This window comes from Engraulis encrasicolus, chromosome 12 (genome assembly GCF_034702125.1).
Source record: "Engraulis encrasicolus isolate BLACKSEA-1 chromosome 12, IST_EnEncr_1.0, whole genome shotgun sequence".
Lineage (NCBI taxonomy): Eukaryota > Metazoa > Chordata > Actinopteri > Clupeiformes > Engraulidae > Engraulis > Engraulis encrasicolus.
In genome coordinates, this window is record NC_085868.1 from 8,566,535 (window position 1) to 8,579,034 (window position 12,500).

Below are 12,500 nucleotides of genomic sequence, written 5' to 3' on the forward strand. Positions count from 1 at the left end.
GAGAGAGAGAGAGAGATATGTGGATACTGTCTGGAATGTGCTGTCCGATTACCAGTGGTTTCAAATTAGTAATTTGCATTTAAGGCCGGCGGGACGCTTGCTGCGAGCCGCAAATTACGCACGTCACCGCGAGGAACAGACTGCACATGCTTGTTTTAAAAGCAGTAGACCAACACGCAGAATACTGGCGGTGTCATTCAGGGGGCAGAGAGAACATCATTGCGATCCAGAAATTGGGAGCACTGACTGTAGTCTAATCAAAACAAAAAAGGACTCCCCGGGCAAGGAGCATACTGCTACTACTTTTATATTTGCACGCTCCTTTTTCAAAGTGCAACGGGGATGTATGATCGCAAATCAAATGTTTGTGATTTCGGACAAGCTCAATGACACGCTGTTGAAAAGTTGCCGCCATTGTCGTTTCCTCCAGAAGCACTCGCATGGAGTTGTGCAGTCTTTCTTACGATCGCCTCCAGCGAGTTTGAAGATATCGCACCTAACGCACACGTTTGGTTGCAGTATCTAACACTCGTAAAATTGACATGAACTACGCAAGTTCACGCGCTGATGCACGAATCGTGCGCGCGCACACGTACCCTACAGCAAGCACACCACGAGCCTAAGAGTTTAATTCTGGACAGATGCATAACTTTCTGACTAATCTGTCAGATAATTTCAAGATCTCACTCTAAACCATTAGCTCTGACTCATTACTTCGGAAATGTGAAAAGTACATTTCATAAACTTTTGACAAGAACTGGAGACAAGAGAAATGTTACACTTCCTTGCAAACACATCCATATCACTAGGGCTTAACAATATGACAAATGACACAGTAGCAAAATATTTTTTCCTGCTGACCAATGTATAGTCTATTTCCATCATGAACTAGGATGGAAAATAAAACAAATAATACCATGCTTGCTCTACGGGGCCTTTGGGGAAGAATGTATTGGTTTGATTTTTTTAAAATTCAATACTTTTTTTCTTGCCATGTCTTTTCTATGTGTCCTTTGCTAGTTCAAGCGTGATGTGATTTAGAAGCTGTTTACACCTATATGGATCTTTTTGAAAACGCATTGGTCTTTGCCTTCCGTTTACACGTAAACAGAGTTTTAAAATCCGCATATCAAAAATCCTGATTTGAAAATATCCCATTTAGGGGGCTAAAACACACTTGTTACAAGGGAGTTTTTTGTTTTTATGCACAAGTTGCGCTACGTGTAAACAGTACCTAACATTGATACAAACACTTCCTCATCTGTGAAATGTGTTCCCCATTAAGCCATGCAGTACGCTCCTCACCATGTCTGTTCCACATGTCCCTTGGGCCAGTCCAGGCGGCACATGTGTCCCGTGCTGTTGTCCTTCTTGGGGAAGGCCTTCAGGCGGCTGAAGACGGGGTACGGCACCATGATGATGCCGGCGATCACCCAGGTGGCCGCGATGACCTTGTAGGCGTGGGAACGCGTCTGCCACGAGCGCGACTTCAGAGGGTTGCAGATGGCACTGTACCTCTCTATCGCTATGGCGACCAGGCTGAAGGTGGAGATGCTCACCGAGATACCTGCGGAGCAGAAGAAGAGGAAGGAGGGATATGAGAGGGAGTGTGAAAGAGTGTGTTGGAGAGAGAGAGAGAGAGAGAGAGAGAGAGAGAGAGAGAGAGAGAGAGAGAGAGAGAGAGAGACAGAGACAGAGAGAGACAGAGGCAGAGACAGAGAGAGAGACAGAGACAGAGAGACACAGAGAGACAGAGGCAGAGACAGAGACAGTAAAAGTGCATGTAGTGTTCTACAGTGGTTTCAGAGAGAGTGAGAGAGATAAATAGATCAAGAGAGAGAGAGAGAGAGAGAGAGAGAGAGAGAGAGAGAGAGAATGGGGGACTAGGCATGGGGTACTTTTTAGTTCTTGAGTTCGACTTGGCAGAATCCAAAAAAACATCAATTACTCTCGCTTTGCCTTTTGTGTCTGCCACTCTGTCAAGAGTTGGAGAAAATGAATGAGGTGAAAATATTTAATTAAAAATGCTGTTGAAGATTTCAGCCTAATGAAAAGGGTCTAGCTAAAAGGCTACATCCGACTGTTCGAGAAATTGCCGTTTAATAAGTGTGATGACACATAATTGAGAGACTGACAAAGAAAAAGTGAAATCTATTGTTATGGACTGAACAGTTCAGTGATGAATGGGCTACAAAGACAAGTTTGACAAAAGGAAAGGAAAAGAAAACACTCGAGAGGAGAGAATGGCAGCTAGGATTGTGACGGGAAGAAAATATTTAATGAACCTACTAGCAGTTGCGATGCTGTTTGCATAGATGAATATTGTATCTGATGCAGGGGCCTGCTTTGCATGAAAAACACAATTGATTGCGAAAAAAAAGATTCAATATTCACCTCCAACAATTTGCGACACAATATTCAGGAAAACATACAATCTCCTTGTTATTTTTTCCCTCCTTTTTTTAGCTCAGAAAACCATTTGGTAATGGTATTCTGGTCGAGCACACAAACTACTCCAAACATCAACAATCTACTCTGATGAATTATTTACAAGAGATGCTGTTATTCCAGAAAGCTCTGCACTGCACTGTCTAGAAACTTGTCTCTCATGCTTTGGTAGGCTACATGCTTTTCCGCTGTTGAACTCTCCTTCCTCTATGAAATTGTTCTGTGTTATATGCCTGAATTTGTCTAATTCTAAGGCAAGTGTTGTGGCTGTCTCAGACAGTCTAGTAACATTTCTTTCTCCTCTCTGTGTTTCAAAGGTAACAACAGGTATTTTCACACCTAGTCCCCTTTAAATGAGCCAAACTCAGTCCTCTTTAAGTGTGAACCAAAAAATGTGAACCGACAACAAAAGGATCAGTTATGATTTTGTTCAGTGTATTACAAAAAGAACTGGCTGCTCATTCAGGTCCCGTTAAGCTTTTATCCTTTCATCCTCTTTTTGATCACACCTGGTCCTCTAGAGCTCTCCTTAGGTGATTACACTTAGTCACAAGTGTAACTTGTCAGGACTCATAAGTGAACCTTACTGAGACGTCCGACGGGTCTGGGTTCACTATGGAGCATTCACATATGCACATAAAATGCCAAGTGACAGGTCTGGGTTCACTTAAATGGCTGAAAGGGACCAATGGGGAAAACACCCTAAGACTGTATTTGTTCTTCTGAGCTGAGCAGAGGCCATAAAGGCTGCAGTATTTCAGGGGGAAATGTGCTCAGTGTTATGGGAAAATAATGCCAGACTTTGGGGACCTTTAGCCTTTCTTGTGAAATAGAACCTGTGACTTAGTCATCTCAGAGTTCAGTAAGGACTAGAATGTGTGATTCAGTCATGTCAGACCGGCCCATGCCAGAGTGCCCAGAGGGGAACTGACACAAGCAAAAGAAATGGAAAAAAGAAAAACATTCCCTGTATGCAGCCCCGCCGACAGGGGGGGACAAAAGGGCTTTTTGTCCCGGGCCCTGGGATAGGGGGGCCCAGAACTGGGCCCTCATTAAGTTTGTGATTAATGGTTCTAATTAATTTCAAAATAAGATGGTTTTTCAGAGAGGGAGATTGCGCTATATTTACATTAAATAAATGATGCAGATATTTTGCCTTTCCTGCCCTTAAAAAGGATCAAGAACCCCCACCTCCCCCACCCCCAGTGCACAAATGGTTTGGTCGGTCATTACGAGAAAGAAAAAAACGGCTTCAACTTAACGCGGCTCGTGCCAAACTGCCAATTTGCCAAGGTGTCTGAAGAAGCAGTCGTTCACCAGGAGGGCAGAAAATGAAGGATAGGAGAAAAATAGATGAAGACACCAGAAGCCCCAGGATTTCAGTAAAAAGATGATGCAGGTACTAACAATAGCAGAGAACACTAACAGAGCAAAAGTTTCCCTTCATAAACAGACACGCCCTGCACTGCAGCATTCATGTTTAAAACATGATCAGTCACACAGTCGCATCATTCTATAACCACAGCTTAGTGAAATTATGTTTCAAATCTGACCATCTGTGACCTTAGCTAGGAATAGGCACATTAGCCCCAATCGTAACATGATGAGAAGTTGCGTCGCGCGCAAGGAGAGGGCAAGGGAGAACTTTTAAAACTGCCCTATTACGCAACGCTATTTCGCTTAGCGCGTATAAATCCCGCTTAGCGCAAATGCTAACACTTTATCAACCTGTTAACTTTGTGGGGAGAAACAGTGTACATCCGTTTTGCATATACATTTCTGCAACTTGACTTGTTCCTGTGTTTGGCTATTCCTGGTGTGGGAAGGCTGACGTCTTGGTGTGCTGGTGGTGACAGTGAACTAGAGCTGATTCAGTCAGGCACGTTCTGATGTGCAAGCCCTCAAATTGCTAAAGTAAGTTACACGTACACTTGTGTTATTAATGATGTGAATCCTATTTATTTTGTTTCATTTCTAAATAAATGTTGGCAAAAATGCATGGATAATTGGATGGATAGATCATTTACTATGGAATTATTGTATGCGTCATTGATTTGTGAGGCTACTTTGATAATGTCGTTTCTTTTATAATGGGTAGGCCTTATAATATATAGCATATCACGTGAGAGTGGTGCTTCAGGCTGAAAGTGTAGTCTGGCTACCTGGTCTCTCTTGGGCGTTCGGTGGTTGTTTTTTTTTTTTTTTTTGTGTGGGGGGGGGGGGAGGAAGGGGGGCCCATTGATATTTTTTTGTCCCGGGCCCAGCCAAACCTGTCAGCGGCCCTGCCTGTATGGCATGCATTTGAATGACCTCACTTTATATGCTGCTATGCTAGTCCACTGTGCTTGCATCATTACTCTATAGTCCAGCACTTGTGTTGTCTCTGCGTTCTGCTCTGCAACTTGCTGTCTGGACATGCGTAGCCAGGACTATATACAGAACGTCAATAAATGCCAACAGTCAATGTTGGTGGATCTGGACTTAACTCCCTGTGCACCACCGAAAAAAACAGATGTAAAACTGAGAAATATATATATATACTTCCCCCCCTCAAAAACAAACTGAGAGAAAAAAACAATCTATTGATTGACACCTCTGGGTCAGAGGAGCGCTGGACTATGAAGCTCAAAGCCAGAAAAATATGCGCCGCTACCCTCTGGCAGGCGATTTAGAGTCCAGAAGGGGATGAGGGGGGGTTTGAACAGGTATGAGTTCTCAATGTCTCAAGGCCTGCTCATCAGGCTGCTTCCCCACAGCAGGTACTCAGAGCGAACTGAAGCGCAGAGGCGCACTGAAGAGCAAAAAAGGCAGAGAACGTGCAAACATCAGTGGCCTAACACAGGGGCTGGACCAAACAGAGGACAAATGAAAGGAAAAGATAAAGGTCTGCAATACTGGTCTATGGTCCCAAAAGGTTTAATGGCAGAACGTTTCAGAAGTTCAGTCCGCTCAGTGGTTGCACTTTGATGAAAGACTGAGCATCTGAAATGCCGTGCCATTAAACTTTTAATAGCAATGTATTACTAAAGACTATGAATGATGTTGTTTTCGTCTAGTAGGCCTATTGTACAGCTTTTAAGAGAGTAGTATACTCAAAGCATAAGGAAGCAGATCTGGATCCACTAATCACCCAACAAGAGTAAAGTACCGGTAGATGGCTTAGAGGTCTTTATCAGCATGACTTTCACTTTCTTGTCTGTATGGGTTAGAAGATTACATTACATTACATTACATTACATTGCATTTGGCAGACGCTTTATAACCAAAGCGACTTTCAAAAGAGGACATAATCAAGCCAACATGCAAATATAAAGTGCACAGGAAATACAGAGCAACAAGTGCAGTTGCAAAGAGGGGTTAGTTTTTTTTTTAATTAATAAAGAGTACACACACAGCACAAACACACTCCTAAACTAAACTAAATTAAACTAGACTAAACTAAACTAAACATCATGTCAAGAGTCTGCCCTGGGGCTAGGCCAGATCAAGCATTAGTTTAGTAGCTCCTCTCGAAAGAGGAAGGTCTTTACTTGTTTCTTGAAGGCTGCAAGAGATGTGCTTAGTCTTGCCTCTGGAAGACCGTTCCACCACTTGGGTACACAACAACGGAGAACAGTCTTGACTGGGAGTACCTAGAGCGACTGGATGGCAGAGTCAGACGGCTTGTGCTGGATGAGCGCAGTTCTAGATAGGCCAGTAGAAGATAGGCTACTAGGTCCATAGAAGCCCCCCTCACCTCAAATATAAATCTCAGCTGAGTGTATCTGACATTAATGTGCTGTTTCAGCTCAATGTTATTGCATTAGCCCAAGGGGCTTTCACTTTCATTATTCACAATATCCGATTTAGTAAAACATTAATATTCTGCTTGTGGACAAACACATGCCCCAAGTATACACAAAGCTCATGCAAAATGGATGAGGCACAGACATTAGTTAACTTAACAGTGAAAGGAATAAAACAGTTGTGCATTGCTCATCATGGTATGTCTGCACAACTGTAGGGAACAAACCATTTAGATGAGTTATTCTCAAACTGTGGGCTAGTGGGCCTGGAAGGTATAAGTGGGACTTGAAATCATTTTCTAAAAATCAAAATTATATTTCTGTGCGTGTTGCAGTTGGCCATTTGTTTGAATTTAATTGTGTATTGGGTCAGAGGGCCCCGAACATTTGTGAAAATTTCAAGTGGTCCCCAAACTGAAAAAGGTTGGGAACCCCTGATTTTGATATTACAACAACACAATCATTGTAATAAATATTACTGATTTATTGGACAAGCTTAATCAGGCAATGTGTGGTGAGGAAATGCCTTTTGCAAATAGTAATGCTTGCAACTAAGCCTTCCCATCAGATCTGAAATGAGTGCTCTACTTATCCATCCCTCCCATTGCCCTCGTAGTTAACCAGAGAGTAAAAGTAGAAGTGAAAAAACAAAACCTGCCATAGTTTTCTTCCAACACAAGGAACTTCATAGAGTAACTGGTCTACAGTTACTATGGAGCGATGTATCTGACTTGGCACTGGTTGGATCACATTTGGGGCAGGCTTGTACGAAATTCCGAATGGACAGAATTTCAATTCAAAGTAATGCCATAATACGAACACTAGGTGGTGGTGTTGCATGTACTTTCAACGGGTGGTGTAGCTTAAATTCAAAGAAATTCAAGGTAATGGCACCACCTAGTGTTCATATTATGGCATTATTTTGAATTTAAATTCTTTCCATTAGGAATTTCGTACAAGCCTGATTTGGGGATGTTCTTTTTAGGTTTTTAGATTTTTTTTTTCAGTAACAACGTCTAGATACCTCAGTAACTGGTGTAACCACTATGTAATATGTGCTAGAGCTTCTACTTTTTACTTTGGCCACCTCAATAGAAAATGCAGACCTCAGATCCTGAGCCTCAACATTATCTTGCACAGATCCAATTGAACGATACTGGGACCTTAAATTATCCAGTTTTTAAAAATTAATATTCTGCTTGTGGATAAACATATTGACTACGGTAAGTATACACAAAATACATGCAAAATGGATAAGGCAATCAAAAAAACTAAAACTGAAAGGACAAAAAAGTTGTAGGCTACATTGCTGATATAGCCTCTGTATGTCTGTAAGCAACTGCACAAGCAACAAAAGATTCAGATATGACGTGAACAGTAATGTATAAAAAAGATTGATTTGTCAAGCGTAATCAGATAAAATGTGATGGTTATGAAAATCTAATTCTCACTTAAGCCTGTGGGTCTGATCCGTAATTAGGGCTCTCCTGTAAACTCCATTAAGACATAGTAGAATGAAACATATTGATTTATCAAGTGCAATCAGATAATATGGTGTGTGTGTGTGCGTGTGTGCATGTGTGTGTGCGTGTGTGTATGTGTGTGTGCGTGCGTGCGTGTGTGGAAATTCCTTATGAAAATGTAATGCTTGCTTAATCCTGTGGGACATACAGTATCTGAAATCGGTGCTCTCCTCTGTCTTCCCTGCCTCCGTCTTCCTGTAGATAACGCATTACTGACCTCACCACCTGACAAATAGCCACCTTATCATCCTGCACAGATCCAATTGGACTGACCGCCCTCACTTACATAAATCATTTGCCTGTATCTTTGCTCTTGCCAGGTCTTGGAAACCATGGGAGCATGCAAGGAGGGGAGCAGAAGCCAGGAGGAGGCTGCCGTAATACAGGCAACGATGGGCATGGCAGTAGCAGTAGCACCCACCTCAAGCTGAGACCCATGGTCTGATGATCAATGCGATGATGGCTAAGACCATTATCTACACAGAACCAGGACACCCAGCATAGATTTGCACGGCTTACATCGAGCATTATCAGATCCAATTAAACCCCTGTCACAGACACAAAACCCTGGTCGACCTGCAAAGATAAAACTCACTCTAAGATCCAGCTATGGATGTAAGTTATGGAAGTAAGTTTTAAAAAATCCATTAAAAAAGTGAATTACCAGCACAGGTTGTTTTGCAACTTTAATTGTTTCTTTGAGGAGTTATGGTCTTAAGGACAATCTGAGAGTACACACAAAAAGTAGACAGACAGACATACGATGTGAATCAGCCGAATAAAAGCCGGAAATGGATTCTCTTGCACAACCTCTGCAACGTCCCATCATACCTAATAACATGGGGGAGCGTAATCATACGCAATTACCTCTCTAGTGCTTGGCCATCCAGCCAAGTACAGCAGCAGGCAGCCCAATCATGCTCACCAGGGCCTTGCATTAAAACCGCCTGGAATGAACCAAAGTCCCAAATTGTCTGGATGACTAAGCCCTGTTGGAGCCAGATCTGCAGGAGTTTGGAGCAAGACAGAGGAGCGCACACACACACACACACACACACACACACACACACACACACACACACACACACACACACACACACACACACACACACCTTCCAAGAAGTCCTTGATACTCCGCCCCCCTCCCCCCGCTCTCCCCCATGAAGAACCTCTTATCCTCTCAGCAGAGGACCCGGCAGGCTTCTATCTACAGCCTCTGCCATTTGGGGTCTATTTCTGAGTTTCAGAGTCCTGCGTCTGCAAACCTCTCTAATCAAGTTCCGAGTTAGAAACATTCTATGTGTGCAGCTTCCGCCATTTGTGTTTTATTTTTGAGTTCCAGAGTTCCGTGTCTGCAGCCAGCTCTAATTGAGTTCCATATACCTGATTTAGAATCATTCTACATGTACAGCTTCCGGTTCTATTTCTGACCTCCAGGGGTTTTATGTGTATGGATGGATGATGTTCTTCTCTTTACAATTGGGGCCAGGCCTTCTGCGAGGCGGAGTTTTTATTGGATCTGGTTTTATATCTACATCTTCCGGCCCTTTCAGGAGCTATTCCTAAGTTAATCCCTCCACTGCTTTAGTTTGGTTAAATCTTCGAGCCATGTAAAGTGATGGCTGTGAGAACATTGATGACGCATAAGGGAGTGGGAAGGTGTTGCCATGGTGTCCAGAGTGTAAAAAAAAGGAATGGAGAGGCCTACGGTAACAGGCGACTTGCGAAAATCATATTGTGTGTAGGTCAACATGCTGAATGGGTCTCTTTGTGTTGTTTGCATTATCAATTCCACGACTGCTATAATTACACACGTGGTGTTAAATTGAAACAACATGGAAAAAAGGCTATTAATAATCAACAGGCTATTAATAATCATATCCCCTGGTCCTCTGAAGCCAAAAAAGGGCATATCAACCCTTTTAACTCCCTTGAACTACCTATAGAATCTTTAGATCAGTTTATGAAAACATAGTGTTAGATAGATACTGTATGTAGATGAAGACTTTAAAGAGTTGAAGTGAAGATAAGATGACTGTGGGATGGCAACGTCATGATGTCGTTTGACAGAAGAAATTAAAAATGCAGATGCATTTTTTGTAAATGTCAGTTCAAAGCAACACTTTTAACATACTGATAAAGAGGAGGCTACCAGAAGAAATAGAAGAATATCAGGAGACATAGCTTACACTCAAAAGGAAAAAAAATACATACTGCAGGCCTATATTCCATTCAGAAACCTGATCAGGTATTATCGAAAGTCAAACGGCTGAGATCAATGCACAGCGATATGGTTCATACACTAACCAATGTAGCTGTAAAATGGTGGGATTTGGTCTGTTTGAGCTTCGTGAGGACAGGAGAACAATGGGAGAAACAAACAGAAAAGGTTTAAGAAATGGCCCAGGGCAGATTTGATGGGTAATGTTACCTATGTACATATTAGCACACTGTGCCCCTAGCCTGGATTTCAACTTCTTATTCTAACTTCAAGTTGCCAATCCCCATGCCTTGATCCCTCTTACATCTCTATTGGAGAGAGAGAGAGAGAGAGAGACAGAGAGAGAGAGAGAGAGAGAGAGAGAGAGAGAGAGAGAGAGAGAGAGAGAGAGAGAGACAGAGAGACAGACAGACAGACAGACAGACAGACAGACAGACAGAGACAGAGAGAGAGAGAATCTCTCTTCTCTTCTCTTCTCTTCTCTTCTCTTCTCTTCTCTTCTCTTCTCTTCTCTTCTCTCATCTGCTCTCCTCTCCTCTCATCTTGTCTTCTCTTCTCTTCTCTTCTCTTCTCTTCTCTTCTATTCTCTTCTTTTTTTCTCCTCTTCTCTTCTCTTCTCCTGATAGACCCGACTGTCTTATTATCCTCTCAGGAGTCAATCCGTGCTCAACCAGTCAACAGGTCAAAGCTTCTTGTGGCAAAATAAAGCCTACACAAGCCGGTAAAATAAAGCCTGCAAAAGTTAGAACGGAGAGTGTCATAGTCTGTGAATCCCCAATGACTTTTTTTTGCCAAAGGTGGAAAAAAATCTACAGAATCGACTTGCAGTAGACCAAGGGTTCCTATTCCAGCTTGGGGCCCACTTGAAATGTTCACAAATGTTCGGGGCCACCTCTGACCCAATAAACAATACAACTGAAATAAATAGTCAACACACAGACAAATATTATTTAAATGTTTAGAAAGTGATGTCAAGGCCCACTTTGAATACTTTCAAGGCCCACCAGTGAGCCCCAGCCCACAGTTCGACCATCACTGCTGTAGAAGAACTCAGTAAGGTACAGGAAAGAAGTGATATGATGTGCGTATGAAAGACAAAGAATGTGGCAGAAGAATGGACAAAGAGAGAGAGAAGAGAGAGAGACAGAGAGACAGAGAGGGGTGGGGTGGGGATACAGGCGAGATAGGTGGAAGGCTTTAGGCCCGCGGTATGCTTGCAGTAGGATACGCGTGCGCGGGCACGAATCGTGCATGAGCATGTTAACTTGCACAGTTCATGACAATTTTACGCGCGTTAGATACTGCAACTAAACAAGTGAGTTTGGTGTCTTCAAACTTGCTGGGGGCGATCGTGAGAAAGACTGCACAGTTCCATACAAGTGCTTCTGGAGAAAACGACAATGGCGGAAACTTTTCAAGACCGTCTCGAGCTTGTCCAAAATTACAAACATTCGATTTGCGATCATACCTCTCCGTTGCACTTTGACAAAGGAGCGTGCAAATGTAGTAGTAGCAGTATCGGCTCCTTGCCCGGGAGTCCTTATTTTGTTTTGTTCACAGTCTGTGTTCCCAATTACCGGATCGCAATGCTGTTCTCTCTGCCCCCTGGATGACACCGCCAGTATTTTGCACGTTGGTCTACTGCTTTTAAGGCAAGCATGTGCAGTCAGTTGCTAGCAGTGACGCGCGTAATTTGCTGCTCGCAGCAAGTGTACCGAGGGCTTTTTTTTCTATGAATCCCCCTTAAGTCAGAGCCACTGATTTGGTATCAATGTTTCCTTGGCTGAACCATGCAAGGTCCTTACAACGTTAGGTTTCTTTATTAGTCTCCACCAGGGAGAAATTCGTCTCAGAGACAGGGAGGCTGTAGCACCACAAAAAGACATAATAGGACAACACCAACAAAAACAAAGCAGATAAAAGTAACGTTCAGTGCATTACCACTGGGAAATAAAAAATATACAAGGATAGACAAGAAAAAGTCTCAGAAACATTGGGCGTCCTTATCTACTAACCCTGCCTCATCCCTTCCCACACCATTGCACACCCCCCCACCCCCATCATCACCCCATCCCCCAACCAAACACATTCATGCTATTATACATTAATTATAGTAATTCATTATAATAAAAGTACATTTATTCCACAATTTAAGAAAAAATAGTGGGCCCTTTGTACTAGACCCAGCAAAAGCTCTCAGCAGCCCTGCACAGTACAGGGCAAATATTAACCCACACACTCACAGCACAGGGTGACATACTGCGGCTGCCACTGCTTCTGCATTATGCAGGGCTAAATGAATGAGCCAGGCCTGAGTCAACGGAGATTGCCTTGAGAGGAGAGAATTCGAAAGAGATAGCGTGTGGGCGGGTGCTTGTATGAAACTGCATACATAACTGTGTGTGTGTGTGTGTGTGTGTGTGTGTGTGTGTGTGTGTGTGTGTGTGTGTGTGTGTGTGTGTGTGTGTGTGTGTGTGTGTGTGTGTGTGTGTGTGAGATCTGGGGGCTGTCTCCACGGCTGTC

General features: G+C 43.0%; 1 protein-coding gene across 1 annotated transcript in view; it reads right to left on the bottom strand.

Moving 5' to 3' along the window:
* The window catches only part of LOC134460282 (cholecystokinin receptor-like), a 47,606-nt gene that overhangs the window by 24,709 nt on the left and 10,397 nt on the right, over positions 1-12,500 (bottom strand). The window contains exon 3 of the mRNA XM_063212734.1: positions 1,306-1,567. Within this exon, the coding sequence (XP_063068804.1) occupies positions 1,306-1,567 (262 nt within the window). The remainder of the gene's footprint in view (positions 1-1,305; positions 1,568-12,500) is intronic.